The sequence below is a fragment of the Mixophyes fleayi genome, chromosome 2 (assembly GCF_038048845.1).
Source record: "Mixophyes fleayi isolate aMixFle1 chromosome 2, aMixFle1.hap1, whole genome shotgun sequence".
In the NCBI taxonomy this organism is placed as follows: domain Eukaryota; kingdom Metazoa; phylum Chordata; class Amphibia; order Anura; family Limnodynastidae; genus Mixophyes; species Mixophyes fleayi.
Genome location: NC_134403.1, coordinates 297,376,997 through 297,399,870, shown reverse-complemented (window position 1 = coordinate 297,399,870; position 22,874 = coordinate 297,376,997). Strand labels below are relative to the sequence as shown.

The following is a 22,874-nucleotide window of genomic DNA, read 5'->3' as shown; positions in this document are numbered from 1 at the left end:
ATGTATCCTGTTTGTTATTTTGGCATTGCTTGAGTTATGACAATTACAATGTGACATTGCTTATGGATTTGAGTACAGTAATTATTGTATATCTATATGTTAGTTTATATAAATCTTCAATATATCTGGGGTTTCTTGCATTCTAAAACATAGGAGCTTATGTAGTTATTTTGGACCTGCTGGTGTGGTAGGTATGTCCTATGCTGCAAAGGATTTGGGATACAGATAGGACAGCTCAATTAGTTCTACAGTGTGTGACACATTTAGGTTCATGTCACAGTCAGTGGTGAGGGAAACATACCAGGCTCCCTCACTGGGAGCGAACTACTAGAGAGCAACTTCAGCGCTCTTATTGGCTACACTGCCAAGGTTGAGCTTCCTATAGTGACCTGCAGTTTATCGGATTTTACTATATAGGAAATACAACCTAAGGCTAGGTACACACTGAAGAATTTTCCGATCGTGTTATCTCAAACGATTGGTCTTTCAGTCGTAGATACAATCAGTCTGACGATTAATGCATACGCACTGACACGATTTACCTTCAGATCTGTGCTCTTCATCTGGTCTTTTAGTCTTCAGAGAATGACAGCACATTATTCATTCATTCATTCACTATTGTCACATTGTCACACTGATTTAAAACCACCTTGTTAAAGCTATCCACATGTCCAAACAAATTTTGTTAGCTTCTGTGACTGAAACTGAACATTCTGTCTCAGAACGAACAAATTAATTATTTCTTCTACAGCACTCTCTTCATTTACTCACCAGGACTTTCATTGCTAGCATCAGCTGAAAAGAGCATGACTCTGTAAACGCTATGGGGGGAATTCAATTGGTTGCCGTACTGTAAAAAGTAACATGGCCTGTGCACTATTAGCGTAATTACGGTAGATTCAACGCCAATTTTTGGTCGCAGATCCCTGCGATGCAAGCAGAAAGCTGGGTTAAATTTACCATAATAATGGTAATATGTTTAACGCTACGCTACTTCGGGGGGAATTGAATTCCCCCCTATGGAGATAGTGAGCATGAGTGCATACACTACATGATTGGTTGGTGATTGGTCGGAAAATATTAAACAGTACGACCAACCAAATGAAGCGATGATCAGCACTGTGTGATGACTTTAGATCATGGTGTCACTATACACAATCAGACGATATCTGACCAATTGGTCGGATGTCGGCTCATTGGAGGTTTTTCATGCAATCATCGGGCCAGTGTGTACCTAGCCTAAGTGCTGTAGTCCATTATTGCACTGTTTGTTCCTTCTTGGTATTACTGAACTCAGTGTCTGAACAGTAGCAACACTAAGGGGGATTGGAGTACTGGACATGGGACTGTTCATCTAACTTTGGTTCTTGATGTTTGAAATAGGCCATATTTTTTCACATTTATTAAAGGGCAACTATCACTCTTTTTTAATACCTGATTACCCTTCCTCACCTAGCAGGAATTTGGGGTCCTAACATTCCTGAGGTGTCTCAGTATGTACAAAAGTGCACAGTTGAGACAGATTTCCCTGAACGCACAGGTGATGTTGGCAGGGGGAGGGGTACTAAGGATCGCATGTGAGTTATGGCAATGTAAGGGCTTGGCATGAAAGATGACAATATAATGATAGTCCTCCTTTTAAGTTGTATGAGCCATCTCTGCATAAAACACTGTTGTTGATTTATGATCAGGTAAAAAATATCTCTGAATAACACTATTTTTAATACATAAATTAACTTTTCTAGTGACCTTTTTATCCTCTTCCAAAAGCAGCATTAGCCTTCTTTTTACACTACTTGAATGTTTCTTATACAGTATGAGTATCCTCTCTCTAATTTACATATTGGAACTGCTGGCAGTAGCAAGGAGGTTAAAGCCAGAAAAAAAGGGGAAACATTAAAAAAACAGTTTATAAAAGTATTAGAAGATAATTTCTGGAACACAGATTAACCAAGATAAAGTTATTTTAATGTGACGTATGCATTCTATGGAATGTAAAGTCGGGTGATCTTTACAATACTGTTAAAGTGCTTGCGATGGTTTTATTAGTATAAACTATGTAACCTGCTCTCTAGATAAGGAACAGACTATAATAGAAGAGAACTAGGTGGTATATTCTGGAAAACTCAGTAGTGAATTGTAACAAATCTCTAGAATGCTGCTGATCCTGATTAAAAATTGATTCAGCGCTGTTATCTCTCTTGTGACAAAGCTGGTCTTACGTCCATTGTGTGCCAAATACCCAGTGCACAAAGTTACTATGGCAACTGAACACATCATGGATGGGTAATTGTAAATGCATTGCCATTGTCCCCTGATATGTATTGATTTCAGTATCACGTCCAGTCCGATATTACTGGCCTTCTAGTAATAAAGCAACCAGTTGCCAACCTATCAAACTATTTATTTCACATATGTACAGTTTTTTTTGTGCAGTTAAAATTGCCTTTTTTATTTTTCACGTTGGTTACTGTTTTCCCTAACGCTGAATGACCTAAAACAAGAATTCAAATGCATCAATGAAAAAAACTGGCAAAATATTTCAGAAACTGTTTTCCTTGGCAATAACCAGAGTATTTCTCATTTTCAGTAAAAATGTACTGTGTTTTCCATTTATTATGCTTTGTTTAATTGTACAGTAATCAATTCTTTCACTCTGTTCCACTTGGCTGCCAATGTGTTACTGACATTATAATTAATTTAAACAAGGCATGAAAATGCTGGATTAACATTTTGTCCTAGAAAGAATTTACACAAGATAAAGTCTATGTAAACCACATGATCTGACCAGGTACAATAGCATTCTTGAAATTGTTTCTTGAGACGAGTAGGTTTTTGAAGCATGTTGTTTTGGCAACTCTTAAGTAGTTATGCCAAACATGCTATAGAAATGAATTGAGAATCTTCTAGACCAATCCCAGTTGTGCTTTTACTGAAATGCCATTGGCTCTTGTTCTCTACACTTAATCTATCTAATATGATTATCATGACTGGGCTACACAGAGGATGGGGGTCTTCTGTGGTGACCTTGACTTACACAGCAGTGTTTTCACAAGGGACAAGCTTTCAATTAAATGCTGAATATGAACAACTGCTAAATATTCATATTCAGAGCATACCTAAAACAGAATGATGGTATTAAGTGGAGACTACCGGTGGCTCCTAAACTGCGGTAAAAAGCCACTGGATCGAAGCACTGCTGAAGTGATCCGGTTGCTCGTCTAGCCTAGTTTGGCCACTTGACACGCAGTCCACGTGACCAGCTCAAGAATGACAATTTTTGTCTAAAAGTCTAAGAAATACTTAACACTGTGGGCCATGTATGTATGATTGTAGAGCCTCATTTTAATATATGTATTTAGACTTTTATAGGAGCCCTTGGCAGGAAAGGGCTGGCAAATTGTAGCCTGGTGGGCAAGACTCGAATCAGCAGCCTATTAGTAACATTTTAAAGGGAAAGAAATGCAGATGGCCCAGTGATCCAGCACAAGGGAGCCGACTATGGGACTGGCCCGGGGGACAGATGCCCCCGTGAACCCCCATCCCAGCCTGCCCCTTGTCCTTGGTTTTCTGGGGCAGTTGCAAATGAAAACTACCAGGGGTCCCTGAGCAGTGCTTACACCTTTGGCCCCAATTTCACATGGAGAAGGTAAAGATACATGGGACAAACATATTGAGGTTAGATGACCTGCAGCTTTCTATGCTGGCTTTTGCACAGCAGCTATAATGTGCAAAGACCCTCAGGACTTTCAATGGATTGCTGAAGGGGGAGTATTAGTATTTCAGAATGTACTGACCATAGGCACTACATTGTTAGTTATTTTTTCTTTTAGTTGGATACCTCTTTAAAGATAGTACTTTTGGATGCTATACTGCGAGGTAGAGGAAGCCAATACAAGGAATTGCAAAGTGGGGCACAGCAGGCCTAATACTCCAGCTAATTCCAATAAAATTATAAAATAAAAATCAAGAACAACTTCACAAGTTCTTTGGAATATACAGCAAACCACTCGCACCAAATTCAGTTTACTTATTGTCAACGTCAAGATGTCAGCCTCCATATTACAGCCCTGAGTCCCAAGCTATCGGCTAAACAAAAGTTCCAAGTAGGATCTGCCATTCACATGACCCAAAGCCCTGTTTTTATAAGGTGTGCTGTGCTGACCTATGTTTGTGCTTCTCTCCTGTATAGATATTTTTTGTTAGTGTAGGTAATTCTCTCAAATAATGATCTTTAGCATGAATTTAATTACAGCTCCATATAGTTTCAGACAATCCCTTCAACATTCATATAATCACTTCTGACTCTTTTCACATAAAATGCTATGTATGATTTGTTCAATGGGCTTTTGTTTAAATAGACATGTATATGCATGTGAGTGCATCAAAAGAAATGTTAAATAGTTGCAATGTTTAAGCTTGCAACACTCTTTAAAGTGTGTCAATGTTAGTGATAATATACAATGTGTTAATGGTGGTTGCATGATAAATGTGTAGTTAAAATACATATATTTATGGTAGATCATCCTCAATTTCTTTTAAAATGTCACAAAGTATTTTACATATGATTTTAGACCAGTGTTGGCTAACCTGTGACACTCCAGGTGTTGTGGAACTACAATTCCCAGCATGCTTTGCCAATATATAGCAGCTTATTGCTGGAAGGGTATGCTGGGACTTGTAGTTTCACAACACCTGGAGTGTCACAGGTTAGCCAACACTGTTTTAGACTATAACATTTCAGAGCAAAGTGTAAATGATCTCTGTCAACTTCATGCCCTCATTTTACTTTGGTTCACTGGATGTGAGTATGATGTTGAATATTGACTCTCATAGCCACATGTGTTTGGACTGGAAGTACATGAGCATATATACCAGTCCAATGTGCCGAATAACCACATTGCACAGTGTGTGAGCTGCTAAATTCTTTCCATTCTTCCTTGGATGTTTCCGCCCAACCTGTTATTCATGTATAATTACATGTAGTAGGACGTCCTTTTTGTGAACAGTATCTGTCACAAGTATACTTAGTGTAAACATGTATGTTCTCCAGCACTTCTGTTTTAGAGGTTTCTTTAATCCATAGATATGACATTTATTGCTATATTAGTGCAATGCTTCTCCATGTACTTAGTGGAGTCACCCCAAGGAACCTATTGATAGCACAATGCAGATTTTCAGCCTGGGCTCTGAATCCCGAAGAGAGTTGTTTGTAGTGACACAAACTGATCAGCCGTTCAAATGTATTTAATAAATGTGACTATTGATCAGAAAGAAGCCCAATAAATGCAGGACCTAGGACAGGTCGGGCACACTTTTTAGGAAGGCAGCACAGTACGTGGTCATTTAGTTTAGACATTTTGATTTTATGCTTTGGCTGCATTGACTGCGCAAGTTGGCTTTCAGTGATCTGAAATTTGGCATTATTTCAAAGTAGATTGTAGGAAGTAAAGCAGTGATTAGGAAATACATTTTAGGGACCTGTCTCCTCCAATCTAGAAAAGGAATCTGCATCATTAGGCTTGTTGTTACGTACTCTACCATTAAACCTTTGGAGATCCGTAAGAGATTGGTGGGGTCAACTGCAAAGTCAGCGGAATCTAATATATAAATGCTTAGTGGCGTCTGTGTGTGTGTGAAAAAAAAAAAAACAGGTTGCAGCGCCACCTGCTGGGCAGAGTTATACACTGACCTACTAAATTCTTAGTGTGTGTGGGGAAAAAAATTCAAAAAGGGCTGAAATTTGGTAGGGCTCAAACTAATTTTCGTGAGGTAATTTTACTTCATGAACACACATGTGTAGAGGCGTGCGTTAGTGTGTGTGTGTGTGTGTGTGTGTGGAAAAAACTATTTTCTCAGAAAGGGCTCATCCAATTGACCTGAAATTTGGTATACTGACATTATTTGACAAAAAAATGAGAATAGTCAAGTCTGTTAACTTCCATCACCCCCCCTTCCCCCCGTGGGAGGGGTAGTAAAGGCTAAATTTACGAGTTGAGGGGTCAAACTCATTTTCGTGAGGTAATTTTACCTCATGAACACACATTTAAAAGGGCGCTTGCATCGGGAAGTAACGATCTTCCCCTGAGGAGGCCTGGGCTAGGCCCAAATGCATGACAAGAACCTTTTTAAGACCTTAAGTATCTTGATTTGACTAGAATGCATGAGTATCATGCACGGGTTAACTTGTTGGTAATAAATGATGAAGTGGATATGGGTAATGATCCTTGAAAAATACTTTTGTTTTCTGTGCAATAACCACAACAATATATAAATGTGGCCTTATCACAAAATGAGTGATTATTTCATTCACGTTAAAATTTTGATCTGAGGGTAAAAATATGTTTGCAGTGCATGTGTAGGACAGTTGTAGAAACTCTTCAATAGTATTGCATTATTGCATTTTCTACCAAAGACAAACTACTTATCAACTGATTTGTATTGGATCTATTGTCACCCACACTCATCATTTTTTTTTAACAGATAAGAAGTTATTGGATTGAATGACTAGTTTGTAATTTGTTTAGGCAGCGTTACTCCCGTATTTGCTTACTCATCTAGCTATCAACATGTCTAATTATATTATTCTTCCATGTCCCTCGTTATGGGCTTATCACACGGTCTTATCTTGGAGCTGTTCCAGTCCATAATCAGAGCTTGATTATATATGATCTCACTCTCCGTTATGTCAAACATCATGCTCCAGGAACACCAGTGAGTGCCAAGTTGTGACCCTGTCTTCTAATCCTCCGCTCCTCTGATTCCCTGATATGAACAAACAGAACTCTTTCCTATTTGCTACAGTAGAAATATTAGGAAGCATCTTCTGTTATATAATAATGTGCAATTACTATACTCCTTAAAATCTTAATTATTTGTATTTGACAATTTCTTTTTTACAAATGGAAAATTCATAATATGGATACATCATTTCAAGGGAAAACATTAGTAGATCTCCACATAATCGTGTAGAGATAATTACATGGCATATGACAAGATGTCAGGAGAGTTGTGGCAATATACAAACCTCAGAAGTACAAAATAACATAGTGCCCTCCAACATAACAAGAATATTGCATTATATTTGTGGATGATTAGTTATTAAAATGAAGGTCAGTAAACATGTTATGGGGTGTCACATTGCGCTTATGGTGATGGTAATTCGACACTCGCCCCAACTCTGCATCACTTTCATCATCATCATCATCGACATTCATTTATATAGAGCCAGCAAATTCCATAGTGCTTTACAAAGTATTGAGCGGGCTGTGTGATCAGTCACACAGCAATGTTTCTTGTTTCCCCCACCTAGATGTTCTCCATTGCCTCTCCCCTCGTTTTATAAATTCCTGGCCCAGGAAGTGCTTACAGCACAGTCCTCTGCCCGACCAACAGGTACCCTAGCGTTTAGCTTTGTATTTGGCTGACTACTGGTTACTGACCCAGGTTGTGCCTGACTTCTCCTGTACCTCTGTCTGATTGCTGTTATGTCCATCTGTAGCTGAATGTTTCTGACCTTCCAGCCTGAATGTAACCCTGACCACTGGACTGTCTCTGACTACATATGAGTCTTTTCCCTTGTCTTGCGGTCCCTCTGGCCTTAAGTGCTGCCTAGCATGATGAAACTTGTGGGCTCCGGCTTGTAGGTGGAGGTCTCCTGTGGAGAGCCAGAAACGCCTCAGCCAGTGACCAATACGAAAGCCATGGGGACATGGAGGCTGTAGTTTGTGAAGGATCTCCTACACAGTACCACACACAAAGTTCCTGGAGGCTCCTGTTCAGCAGCAAAGTGTCCCTAGAAATTATTTTAAAATGTAGGAAACTGCAACATTAGTAAATATCCTGGATTTCTGTTTATCCATTTAGAGAAATTTGTGTTTAATTATGCAGTAAATTTAACTTAATGCTCGCTCGTATAAAAAAAAAACTCTTCCATTACTATGCCGACAGTTCTGTGTGTGAGCCACAAGAGGGCAGGTTTTACTGATAAACAAAAACATTGTAAAATTCTGAGCTGGGCAGATTCCCATTACTTTTAGCCGTACTTAGGGGAAGAGAACATAAAAGGGTGGATCACACAGGTATTCTAATATTTCCAATAAGTAAAAGACCCCTAGACAATAGTTCTTTTGTCTGTTTAGGTTTTTTTTTACATTTCTTTGTTGTTTTCTAGTGGTAGACTACTGTCTTCTTGTTTTATATTGACTTGGAAAAGGTTACACTTTATTCACTACGATTAGCAATTTATCGGTGAGAGTCGCAAATGGCATAATATTGATATACAAATTTGTATAGTTACATTTATACATTCAGTTGCACAGAGGGGTTGTTATAAATTGAACATATTCAGGTAGGGTTCAACTTATTAGTGTGATTTCCTGTATTTTTTATTAATAATCTTGGAGAAGGTCTAGCAAGTTAAGTCTGTACTTGTGGGCAACAGTAAGCATGGAAAGGTTATTAACACACAATGGGACAATAGGACACTGCAGGACTTAAACCAAAAAATGCTGAGAAATGGCAGTCATGGCTCAATGCAGAATAATGTTTTAGCCCACGGTAACATTTATTCTACCAATATGTTAAATGGAATACAACTGAATGGTGGCAGGCAGATACTGCAAGAATGCTGGGATGCTGTATAGGTGTACAAAAAGCAAATGTAATTTTACCACTCTATAAATAACTCGTTAGACTGCATTTTGAGTATGGGGTACAATTGTTGGCACCTGTGTAAAAAGAAGACCTAAAGGAAAAACAGGCTACCTTATTAATAAAAGGAGCAGAGGGGTTACAGTATAAGTGAATGACTTGACAAACTAGGAAGAAGATCTTTATTTTAGAAAAAAAGATGCCTTATACATTTTTCTGGATTCATTATGGGGACATTTATAGTGCACATTTGTGTCAGTATGATATGATATAATATATATATATATATATATATATATATATATATATATATATATATATATATATATATATATATATTATATACATACCGATGCCAGCGTGTGGCCGGCGAGCAGACAGGGAAGTAATGTCTAGCCAGATGTAGGTGGTGGGGATTTTCGTGTACTGTTACTGGATATGTACCAGCATTGGAGCTGTTTTACCATCCTGACAACTGCTAATAAAGAGCTAAATGGTTCAGCATACCTGTGTCTGATTCCTGTGAATGGTGGACTTTCTCATATATATATATATATATATGTATATATGTATATATATATATATATGTGTGTGTGTGTGTTGTTAACCTTTATTGTTACTTTTTACTAATATAGTGCCTACATATTCATAGTAACAGCTCTTCATGTCCCAAAGCAGTTCACAATTTAGATTACCTGCCACTTGAACAATAGGGTTGATTTAATCAGAACAGTACATTTTTTAAATGCTAGAGGAAATGTGTGGAGAACATACAGCCCTAGTTGGAATTGAAACCACATGAGCAACGCTAACCACATTGCTGCCCATATGTTCTTATTAAGTAAGATGTAGATTAACTAAAGTTAAAAAAAAAAAAGAGTTTAGAATTACATTTTGATTGCTCTATGAAGAAGTATGGTGTTCTATGCACACTAAGGAAGTCCTTTGTGAAGTGTACTCAGTGTGCACTGGAAAACCTCTTGGATTGCACCAGTGTCCATGGGTGGTTAGCCCTACGCACTTTAAGATGCACAAGACTTTAAGATGCCTACTCTCCACTATTGGGTGAAGGCTCCATGAGCTAGCCCTGTGCCTAAACATGTGGACAGGTGCACTCTGCCAAAATGTAAATGTCACATGAACGTTTAACCTCCCACCACTCAAAGACCACTCTTTTCTGTAAAATAAAGGTTTCAGTATTTCCCCTAAAATACTGCTACGTTTATACTCATTTATTGCTTAAATTAATCATGAAGGTGAAAGGACTTTGGGACTGTATGTTATGCTTTTTAGTACATTTGTCTGAGGGCATGTGGAAATAAGCTTCTACACTGAAGTGCAACACGGTGGTATCAACTGCTCAGCAGAAAGTGCCCCCAGGAATCATTTTTAAAATGTTTGCAAATATGATTTACTGTAAGCTCATCACGTTTATGTGCTCCATTCCATCAGTTGGGGCTCTTTAATTTAGCACTGATAAAGTGCTAGTTTCACTGTCGTTGGTTCTGCAACTCAGACTGGTTTGTCCCTTTTGTTGCTTGGCTGCTCAGGAAGAGGCAGATGATGGTGAATATTCTAACAAAGAACATGTCATCAGATAAAGATCTTCTGGTGGCCAGGAGTTTTCTCATGAACGTCTTGAGAAGTTCTATGAGGTACAGTATTGATGTCCAATGCTTTGCATTTGTGATGTGACGGTGGTTGACTAGCCGTGTGCTTGGTAGAAACCTCATAGTGTCTCAGTTCCCTTCTGTGTCCTTATTCTGCTTTTGTCATAATTTAGATGATATTTGTGTGGTAGCTTTTGAACTGTTACATACATTTCCAATGCTAGATTTATATTTTATACTGCTGTATGCTAATTCTGAACCTTGACCTTAGTGAATCATTAATAACCACTAACCCTACCATTTGGTACTTCTAATAAAAAAATACTAGTAACATTCCCGAATTCATATGCAGACTTTTCAGGAAATTCTTGGAACTAATTATATTCCCGTCATGCTGTGATCGTAGTGGAAGTATATTATATGACACTTCATACAGCCTAGAATGGCAAGTTAGACTACAACAGCTTGCATTCATCTACTTAATCAGGTTACTTACTATGTCAAGTATCTCGTGTTCTGTCATTTTTATATTAGGTTAATTTATATTTTAGGTTTATTGGACCGTGACATTTTTCCTGTGCAAGATCCTTTGTTTTTCTTTATTTGGCTGTTGTACAAGTAAGCAATGTCACAGGTTTAATTACTAGGCTGCTGGATTCATGGATTTACATGTTACAACATAACAAAAGTAGCACAGTGGCAGTGGGCATGTATTTAAGTTGAGCTGTCACAAGCCAGAGCTCGTAGCTTTCAGGAACGTCCTAATTTCAATTTGGTGCCTTATGTAATACCACTTTCATACTGCCGCCCCGGCAATATCCCGGGTTATTAACCCGGGATATTGCTGGGGCACAGGGCAGTATAGATAAGAAGATTCCCGGGTCGGGCGGGTTCATACTGCACCTGCCCGACCCAGGTTTTAGAAAAAAAAAAGTGTAAAAAAATGTTTTAATTAAAAAATGACGTCATTTCTAGTCCATTAGAAATGACGTCATTTTAGTACCCAGAGGTCTCCCTGACAGCCGGCAACGCACCGGAGACACCGCTGGCTGAAAATAAGTTAAGTAAACATTTGTTATTTTTTTTTTTATTAATTAAAATCTTTTTTTTTTACTTCCCCATTTTTTTTTTTACAGTATGAATGGTGAGACCCGGGAATTACACGGGTTGCACCATTCATACTGCAGGCGGTCCAACCCGGGAATTACCCCTCGCAAAATCCCAGGTCTAAATCCCGGGATTTTAGACCCGGGATTTTGTGGTTGGACTATTCATACTGCACCAAGACCCGGGTTTTTCAGCGTGCCTCTGCAAAAACCCGGGTTTTTGGTGCAGTATGAATGGGGTATTAGCTGCATGTATTAGTCTATATGACTACTGAACAAATAAATAATATGTCTACAGCAGTGTTGGGTATAACTGTTTACACACAGCAGTTTTATCAGGTAATATGGCCATTTTAGACCAAATTGTATTATAACCGTTGTGCAGGAGGTTAAAATATGCTGGACAAAAATTATAATCAGCCAGTCACCGCATCTACCTTTGTGTACAGTCACCTGCTGACAGGACATATTGAGTGTTATGCAATGAGGTTATGCAGCTGGACCACTGAATGATCAGATCTCAAACAATTAGGGTTTATTGGCCACAGATCTAGTCATGAGCATTTGGCACATTTGGCAGTGTGTGCAACCAGCCTAACATGTATATTTCCATTTGGCCATAATGGAGCCAGGTTGAGTTGTAGTTTAACAATAGCTGTAAAGCTACAGCCTAAAGTACATATATGTTTTTAGTTGTCCTTATTTGCATACCAATACAAGTTATAGAGGATACCCTAAGTTCAGGTTGCTATGTTAATGCATCTTATAAAGAAAAATTATTGATCATTCAGAGATGAGTGTGCCAAATATTTTAGTGAGTTATTATACTAAAGAACATTTCAGACATAGGATTAGTTCTTGCAAGGTAAATAGAAAACGAAACTTAAAGCCATGCAGGGCGACTTTAATAGGGGAACTGTTGGGCTAGTGTCCCAAACATGAACTCCTAGAACAGGTGGTAGAGGTCTTCACCTCAGCCGCCTTTCCCGTAGATCTTGATTTACTCGCAGGTACTCAGAGGCCCCCAGGTCTTAAACTCTAAGTAGTAGGAGCTTATGTTTAGGGACTATAGTGCAGGGAGGTAGGAGGAGCAACTGGGAAGCGACAGCTTATCCAGAAGAGGTCCAATAGGTTAGGGGTCTGAAGCAAACAGAATAGTCTGAGGCAGGTCAAAGGTCAGGGCTGGCAGCAAGCAAGGGTAGTCCGAATTTCAGGCAAAGTTCAGGGCAATTAGGAAACATGCGAGGTCCAAAAGCTTAGCCAAATGTCACAACTGGGAATCAGTCAGAATGTAGACAAGGAATATAGCGGAAAAGCAGGTCAGCAACTGTGGATACATAAGCTATAACCGTCAGGGAGGCTAAATCCTCTGCCTTAAATAGTTCCACTGGCTGAACCCTGCACTAATCAGCCCCTAGGAGGCTGTTAATTAATTAATAGCAACTGCGCGCGCACGGCCCGACTGACAGCTCACCTGGGGTGGCAGCAGTGAAGAAGTGGCATCCCTGTTGCCCAGGCAGCTGGGCCGCACAGGGAAGACACAGGCAGGCCATGCGATCAGCGCGGCGGCCAATGACAGGAACAAAAGAGACATTTGCACTGGACCCACCAGGAAGGGAGCCCATGATTAGTTTTCTTAGTATTGAAACCTCTGTAGTAAGGCTCCTAAAAGAGCTTCTATCCAGACCCCCCTTGTCACAGGTTTTAAAGTGTAGAGTCTATTCTGAGATGAGTAAGATGATCTCCTGGGTAATATTAAAAATAATCCTAACCATTGTCTAGCCTTGACATTAGCCATCTAAAATAATCTAATTTTCTATCTTCAGTTCCCAAATTCCAATATAGAGTATGACATCCTCACACAGCATAACTTACAGAGGAAACATAACGCATGTATTTTGTCTAGTACTGCTCCCTTGAGAAAACAAGAAACTCGTGGATACAAGTAGACATTACCACTCATATTTTACAAAGGGGTATGGGAACGGTACCTACCAATGCGATTTTTGTGCCAAGCAAATTGATGTCTTAAGTTGTACTTTTCCAACAGCCCTGATGACTGGTCGTATAAAGTGAACATCTTTGTTTCAGCACAACCAGGTGAATAGAGCTCACAAACTCATAGGGGGATATAATTCAGAGTGACGTGCTGCAGAGCACCTCTGGATTGGTACATGAAGTCACCCTGCGATGATATATTTCCTCTCATTTTACCTCACATCCCATAAAATGAGCTGAGATTCCTTACCATAATAAGCAGTAATGTGCACAGCTCAATATCACACATTACTTCCCCCTAAAATCCCTCCTAATATGCTAAGAGGCATCAGCGTTGAACGAACAGCAGGGGCATCTGGGGTAAATGATATTATTTTACTATGTTCTGAACAGTTTTATGTCTAGTAGAAAACAATTTGGATCTTAATTTAGGAATTTAAAGAATATTTAATTTTAACCAATTTTGCCATGTTTACTCTCATTTTAAAATTAATTCTAATTGCCACAAATTACAATAGAGAATTACGTCTTGTCTTTCATTCCAGTAATGGGCAATGAGCACGAATAGAGTTCCTGTGAAGAAATTATTTGCAAAAAAAAAAATTCCCACATAAATATTCAGACTTTATATTGTAAAAAAACAAATCAAATTTGTGGCAATCCCTACTTTTAATTGTGATTTTCTCTGTAAAATATAAGATTACATATTAAATAAAGGTAGTTGGAAATGCATATTATAGATTCATGATTTCTGCTCTTGTAGGAAAATAAACTACAACCCAGTCTAAATTTGTGTTCACAGTGTAAATTTGTGTTTCTCAACATACATTTAATTGCTTAGAATTTCAAAATAAAATATCACTTTTAACTTATATCTGAGTTTTTGTTAAATATACATAAATAAAAAAGAAGAAAATGCTTCAGGGATGTAATCGGCAAGTTCCTATTCGACAGATTAAATTTCTTTCCTTTAACCTCAGTGAGTCACAAAACCGTTTACATTACAGAAGATCTATAACATTGAAATTTGTACAATACTGTAATCACATTTCCAGATTCTAACATCAGCGATGGCTCTGGTGTTTTGCTGGCTCCATACATGTGTATATGTTTTTATATAAAGCTCCAATCTCTAGTGGATTAGGGTGAACCAAGCGTTATGATCCTTCTTGAAGACACATTTTAATATTTGTCCTTGCATACAAAGCAAATTAAGTAATTCAAAAGCTTAAAAGATATTGTATCCTACAAGCCCTATGTCTCATTGTCGATTACGAAAATCTTCTTTTACTCAAGGGTGCTGTGAACTTTAGCATGGCACATACAACTAGTCTTTAAATTGCACTTGTTGGCTAAAGGCAGAACAGGCTCCATTTTGTTTCCTGAACCAATCTTCATGAGGATATAGCTGATAAATTCACTAGAAAGTAGTTACTCATAAGTACTGACCATGCCTCACGAATATTGGTCATAAAGTGCCTCAGTAATTTAACTGGTTCTTAATGAATTTATTGGTTCATGTATATTGGGACAGCCCACAAAATGGCTGCCTAAAATGAGACGTGTAATCTGTAACTATGTAATATAGAGTTTAACAGCAACTTTATTTCAGTGGCTTAAATAAACTGAACACTTTTATAGGATAAGTCCACCCAAAATTTAGGTGGAATAATCTAAGTAAATCTGGTCCCAAAAGGTTACTTTCTTGGGGTTCAGGGTTCAGGCCATCTGGTGGATCCCTCAATCTCTTGCACCTGCCGGACATTGATCCAATTGATCCAGCATGTTTCTGTTCACCCTGTGTGCCTGAAGAGAAATACCAGGTTGGAAGGAGCAAGTAAAGCGTGTCACAAATGTGGACTCTCCTGCGACCCTGCCACAATGCAATACAAATACATGTTATATCGTACAAAATAATATGAATAATTTAAATAAAGGTGAGGAGCTCTCCACACATTGAAGAGAGTATAGGTCAGATTCTATTAGACGATGTGAAAGAAAGACCGGTGTTTTTTATGTTAAGAGATAGAATAAGAGAAGAGAAAAAAGAGGGTAAGATAAAGAGAGGTAAATGAAAGAAGAGGAAGGAAGAGGGAAATTGTGAGTGGCGTGGCAGAAATCACCCCAGAATTAGATACAGAAAGTAGAGAAGGGAAAGGGTTGCAGATGGGTAGGAAGTATGACTAAGTAAAGGGGGAGCGGTATTGGTAATAAGACATCCATGGGTCCCAAACCGTGTTAAAGGATTTGGAGGAGTTGCGTATAATACTAGTCATATATTTCAGTCGATGAGTTTGCCAGATCCTGTTAGTAACAGTGATAAGTGAAGGAGGGGGGGGGGGGGGGTGTGATCTGTTTCCATTCAATGACAATTTGACAAGTGGCCGCAGAAAATAATGTGCCGAGCAAGTTTATTTTGGTGTCTATTAGCCGTAGGAAATCCGAGGGGTAAAATGAAAAATTTAGGGTCGTGGGGTAAAAAATTTGGAGCACCGTTTCTATCAAGGATTTAACTTCACGCCAGAAGGGGATCAATTTGGGGCAGTCCCACCATATGTGTAGGAAAGAGCCTGCGCCAGAGCATAAATGCCAGCATCTGTCGGAGGAATCAGATAACATCTTTTGAAGATGTGTAGGTACAGAATACCATCGGAATAGGAGTTTGTATACATTTTTTTTTATTTCGACACAAATTGAGCTAGAGGCGGCATTGTCCCGGATTTCCAACCATTCCTCGTCATCAAGCGGAGAGCCCAGGTCATGCTCCCATGCATGGGGGTATCGAGGAGGAGTAGAGGGAAGGTTTAGTTCAGAGTAAATGGTAGATATAAGACCTGATGTTGATGCTCGGCGCAGACACAATGTTTCGATAGTAGAGAGAGGACGAGAGCGACCCTGCTCTTTTGTTGTTTCTTTTTTTCTTCGCCATTAACATGCTGCTGCATGCAGGAGCAAGTAGAGCAGGGACATTGGAGACCTGCTGTTTCACTTAAATGGCAGACACAAAGGATGAACCTTTTAAGGGGTTACAGTTTTTAAAATATTATAGCAATAACTTCTTTTTTTAAACTAATTGTGCCTGTTTTTTATTTAATGTGATTAAATGATTGTATATTTTTAACTGCTGTAAAATAATAATGTTCTATTTAATCTGATTTTTCAGGAAAAATGATACTGCTTATAGACCTCATTCCTGGCACTCAACGAAATTTTTTGAAAATCCGATGGAGACTTTGAATGTACAGCTTTCAAATTCAAATTGTAACCCTTCCTGGAACCCTAGATACCATTCCAGGTAACAGCTATTAATTATTTATAATGCAAAAACATGTTTGTTTTTCAATATATTGTATACAATTATATGTTCGTATATATGTATGCATGTTTATATGTTATATTTTTTTTCTTTTGAGTGGTTACTTTTCTGTAGTCTGATGTGACTGGTGCATTGATGCAAAATAAACTATACTTGCTATACTTTTCTGTCTGCCTGCTTTCCTCTGGCCCCCAGGCTTTAGGTAACTAAGCTCTGTACATAGGTATTCTTGAAATTGCATAAAATTTAATTTTGGATTTTTCATGATTATTTTTTTGATGCTTGCAGTTGTCCTGCATGTTGCATGTACTACAAAGGCTATCCTTGATTAGGAAAAAGCTGATGTCATGGAAGTTCTATATTATGAGGTCCTATATAGATAATCTCAGTGTTCTTACGCTTAAATCTTATACCTAGTGTTTTTAAAATCCTAAGTTTCAGTTTCTTACAGTTTGGTTCAGTCTTTTTTACTTCAAGTATCATTCATTAACAACATAATAATAAAAGAAATACATTTATTGTTTATTATTTTATTTGTATTGCTAACATTGACTACCCTGCTGTTTTACATTATAACATTATTTTTTCAGTGCAAAACAATGGTGGCAATCTAACTTTGTTTCACACTATACTTGCATGAGAAACAAAAACTATTGATTTCTAGAAGTGTAAAAAATTGTACATTTCCATATTGCACTTTAAACCTTTAAGCAGCCCCTATAAATTAATCACATGGCTAAGCTACAAATCCCTAATCAGAAACACATAATTTCACCAATGCATATGGTCCCAGTCAGTATTGTCCTGTCCCCAAACAGTACAGCAGTCCAGGTCTAATATTTATAGCAGGAAGCTGCCCTATGACTACTGTGTCGCAGCTGATGGAGTCCACCATGCAGCCCTCGTAGTCTATTCTAGGTAGGAAAGCAGTTCTAGTCAAACCAAACACACCTGTATTAAGTTTTCTGTTTATTCATTAGGATAAACGGTAGGACAGTTTGTCACCTTTTTTCTTAAAGCCAATAAATAATGGAAATACATAGGTCAACAAAACATATTTTGATAAAAGAGGTAAATACGTAAACAAACATAACTTCAATATAAAGCAATAAATGTTTATATGATATTTCTATTATTAATCTGCATTTGCTGTCAGTAATCTCAGAACATTCACCTATTACTTTTTTTTGTGCTTTCCCATAGTTCTTCATCTCATGACTTATCAAAATCTTGGGACCAAACCAACTTGCAGAGAAGTTCTGGACACTTCAGTTCAATGGGTAGTATGGACAGTATTGACCAAACCTACCAAATGGGAAGACTTTCTTCTGCCAAATCAAATAGCAACATTGATTATTTAGGTAACCAAAGTAAGAGAGATTCAGCATATGGTTCTTTTTCTACCAGTTTCATCACACCAGATCATACATTATCTAAAACTGCTTCTGCTTCAACTGAAAATATATTGTATAAAATCAGTGAATGGGACAATCCAAAACCAGGACATGGAAAAACTGTTCAGCTTTCACAAGAAACTGTAGTTTCTGATGATAAACAGGGATATCAGTCTCCTTCCACATTCTATGAGAGTAACAAACCACAAAGAACAGATGATGGTGCTGATTCAAGACATTCTGGACGATCAAACTTTGGACCAGTTTGGCATGTTCCTGATAAGAAGAAACCAGCTTCTTCACCTCCTCCTCCACCTCCTCCACTTCGTAGTGACAGTTATGCCATTACTAAAACCCATGAAAAAACTGCTCCAACACATTCAGAATTGACAAGCACACCGCACTTTAATGTTGCCAACAGATCTCATTCAAGGCCTGAATGGAATTCAGAAATTGCAGATTACCAACAAAGACTTGTTAGAGTACCAGATAGGAACTTAGGAGATATAAGGCACATCAGCAATTCCTCTTACCTGTCTGAGATCAATTTGGATCAAGTAGTGCCCTATGAAGACAAATACCAAAACAATGCATCCCACTCCAATAGATTACAATTGTCGCAGTCCACCAGTGATGTCCGGTTTGCACAACCTACTTACAATTACCATCACCAGCGTCAGTACAGTGATGAAAGCACTTTCTTTAAAAGTACAAGAGCCTCAACATCCATTAAAACACAACCACAACAAGTGGCCTTTCACTCTGGAACTCGTGAGTTGCTAACGGACCCAACACATGATTACAGTAAACATCAGTCAAGAGTCTCCAGTTCTTCTGAAAGCAACATTAGGGGGAAGGTAAAAGGAGACAGTAATAGACAGAGCTGTATTAATAGTGCAGGTTCAAAAAAGTCACCTCAGGGAACCATTACTCAGCATCAGTATAGAGAAGAGTATGGTAAAGTTGATGTCTTGTCTGATAGAAGATCCATCCCACAAGACAGTGCTGCCCTAAAGACCAATTACTGTCCATCTCAGCAGATCAACCAGCCTTCACCAGAAAACATGGAGAAGTATAGTCCAAAAATGGCAGAGAAAAAAGATGGTTATCTGAGTAATAATGAAAGGCTGAAACAAAGAAAAAATTGTGAATATTATGAAGGTCAATATAACAGTCATAATCTTGAACAGCATGACCTTTCCAACAAAGCTGTGTCAAGCAGTAAATACAGATCACATCAGAAAGATTTTTCGTGGAATGAAGAAGAAGATAGCAGGATAACACCTCAGATTACACCTATGCTGCATTCTTTAGCTCAAGAGGGTAGAAATCGATCCGTCAGCTCCCCAGATACCAATGAAAAACAACCATTCTCAGAATCAGGGAAACAATCTCGAAGGAGTGACCGTTTTGCAACAACTCTGAGAAATGAAATTCAACAAAGACGAGCTCGTTTGCAGAAAAGCAAAAGCACAGCAGCTTTGACAGAGTCAATTGAAGATGAAAATTCAGAAAACTGGAGCCATGATTCTGTTGAACGTGTGCACCCTACTTCTGATAGGTCTTTTTCAAGCACATACAAAAATCATTTAAAGGAGGCCCAGGCCAGAGTTCTAAGGGCGACTTCTTTCAAACGTCGAGATCTAGAACCTGGGCTCACAGATCCTTCACTCTCTCCAGAGCAAAGAAACCAGGGCTATAACATTTCAAAGAATGCTTTTCCTCCTGATGTCACTTCTTACCCGTATGATCAGGCTCAACCAAAGCCAAATACTTCAGAGAGCAGCTCCCAAAATATGTCTCGCATTGGTGGCAGAAAGAGATTTACGACACAGCAAAAACTTAAGTCCTACTCTGAGCCTGAAAAGATGAACGAAGTTGGAGTTTATGAGGATATTCCCCATTTTCAAATCTCTAATGCTTCCCAAGGAGCTGTTGGATCTTTTGCGGACAGATGGAAATTCTTTGAAGATACAAGCAAATGTGCACAACAAAGACCTGCTCCAAAACTTACTCCTCCGAGTTTGTCAGAAGAAAAGTATGAGACACAAAGTGTCAAGGATTATGAAAAGGAACCCGGGCATGACCAGAGGTCTCATACTGCATCTTTAGAACTTGAGCATCTACCTGATAGGGGTAAGAGTCCTACAGATGGATCTCATTGGGTTACTTATAAAGCCACTGATAATATTACAGCAGAACAGCCTCAGAGGCTGGGAACTTTTGCAGAATACCAAGCTTCATGGAAGGAACAGAAAAAACCTTTAGAAAGGAAGAATTCTGGAAGATGTCATTCAGCTGATAACATTCTTGATACTGGTAATGAACAGAGTCAAAAATCACAATATATTCACGAAAGGTCCAGATCATCCCCTACAACAGATTTCTATGCACAGGTAGGCTTAAGCATCTGTCTCTCCACGTTTGTCTCCGTCTGTCTCTGACAAAGAACAAGATAGATTTTTGTTACTGGTTGGTTTGAATATATTTTTGCCCTGTAATGTTACCAAAACTGAAACCAAACATATATATTCATTTGAATTTTGGAGAGGTCATGTTGTGTGATGAGGTTAAGTGGCTATGAAAATCTATTTGATCAATTCAGAACCAAAGGTATAGATTAAGTGAAAGTGATATTGTTCATATGACATGGATAATATTTGTTTCCTAATATAGAAGTATAAAATTCAATAGTTAAATATGAAATTATTAAACATAAACGCCTTTGCTGCTACCTTTCAAGTTGAGAATCAAGGAGGAACATCATCATCATCATCATCAGCTGTTTATATAGCGCCACTAATTCCGCAGCGCTGTACAGAGAACTCACTTGCATCAGTCTCAGTCCCTGCCCCATTGGAGCTTACAGTCTAAATACCCTAACACACACACACACACACACTAGGGTCAATAGGGGTCAATTTAATAGCAACCAATTAACCTACTAGTATGTTTTTTGGTGTGTGGGAGGAAACCGGAGCACCTGGTGGAAACCCACGCAAACAGGGGGAGAACATACAAACTCCACACACATAAGGCCATGGTCGGGAATTGAACTCATGACCCTAGTGCTGTGAGGAAGAAGTGCCAACCACTAAGCCACCATATTTGTGTTAAGTCCTTTTTTAATGTTTCGTAGTAACAGTACTGGTACTGTTTCCGATGTGTTCAGTTAGGATAGCTGTCACACTTTGTTTTAGCATTTTCTATCTTTGCTGATACAAAGTAGATTTCCAACTGAATAGTACAATTTAAAAACACTTGGGAGAAGCAGAAGGTGATCGACACAGAAAGATAATCAGCAGACTAAATAGACCACTCAATATTTTATTTATTGTCATATTCCTTGCTAGGAGAGGTATGTGGCTGAGGTGAGAACTGAGCCCACAACTTTGTGTACAAAGGCGACACCTAACCCACTACTTTACTACACACCCTTATAATATTGTGTGTTCCTAGAAGGCACACCCCTAGCTATGAAAACAGAGCGTCAAAAGTAAACATTGATAATGATAGATTGATGTTGTTCTTTCCTGTTCATGAATTGATAATGAAAATGTGTGTGAAATTATTCAGTGTATTTTTGCAGTAATGGTAGCGCCATTCAAATATGCTCGACACAAAGGGTTACATATACCATAGCGCAAGATAGAATAAGCTAAATTATTATACGGTTAACTGAAGCTGGTGATTGTGCAGAAGAGTGAACTTTGTTACTGCAAAGATGGCACTACAAAAATCTCAATTAAATGTTTGCACCTAACTTATGTCCAGTACCTTTGCCTTTGGGCTTGTACGCTTGAGTTGTTTGATATCCTCCCGTGGTTTGCTGAACAACACTGTGTTCACCAGACAGTAAATTGAACCGAAGCTGACTTCCAAATGTATCCTTTTTTTCAAACACTTAGGGCTAGATTTACTAAACTATGCCTATAGCAACCAATCAGATTCTAGCTATCATTTTGTAGAATGTACTAAATAAATGACAGAGAGAATCTGATTGGTTGCTATAGGCAAACCCGCCGTTTAGTAAATCTAGCCCTTCATCTGTATTTGGAGCTCTACTTTTGGTCTGTCTGGCAAAATTCTCAAAAGCGCATGTGACTGGTAAAAACATAACAAGACAAGGTACTACTGGCTGCTATGCTTTTTGTGTTCTCTACTTTTAATACAAAAAATATCCAGTCATCAATTTTACAAAATATGTTTTCAGATAAATATTCTCTTGTTTTTGTAAAAAAAATAAATTGGAGTCACTGTACTGTATGTGTGTACCCACTGTATTTAAACAGAACCTTTTACATGTTGGTTTTTGTCGTTGCACGTGTGGTACTCTGCCAATCACCAAATATTACCACAAATAATTAAATTTTCTAGCTGGAAATGCTGTAGATTCCAATAATTGGACCTACATGGGATCTGTCCATTCATCCTATCTGCCATACAGCTGGATATTAACGTGTGGTCAGCTTTAGACTGAATGAAGCTAACCTAGCTACAAACAATGCTGCAATAGATTGAAAGCTAAGTAGTCATAAAACCTGAGGGAAAATAACAGGGTTAACATTGACAGCTATACTACGTTAACAATATAATTGTAATAACTAGAAAAAAATATCCAAAATGTACACCTTCCTTTATGTACATTAGGATTGGGATATACACACACTTGCATTTTTTTACACATTCTTTATTTAGAAGTTATAAATCAACAATAGTCAATGAAAAACAGTTCACAAAGAACCAACAAAACAGTTTGTCAACATAGGAACATTTTTCTTGTATGTATGCACATATA

General features: G+C 38.3%; 1 protein-coding gene across 2 annotated transcripts in view; it reads left to right on the top strand.

Moving 5' to 3' along the window:
- SHROOM2 (shroom family member 2) overlaps positions 1-22,874 on the top strand; it is a 195,204-nt gene that overhangs the window by 103,415 nt on the left and 68,915 nt on the right. For both annotated transcript variants that reach the window (XM_075196461.1, XM_075196460.1), the window contains exons 3-4: positions 16,530-16,661; positions 17,886-20,472. In XM_075196461.1, coding sequence (XP_075052562.1) covers positions 16,530-16,661; positions 17,886-20,472 — 2,719 coding nt within the window. The remainder of the gene's footprint in view (positions 1-16,529; positions 16,662-17,885; positions 20,473-22,874) is intronic.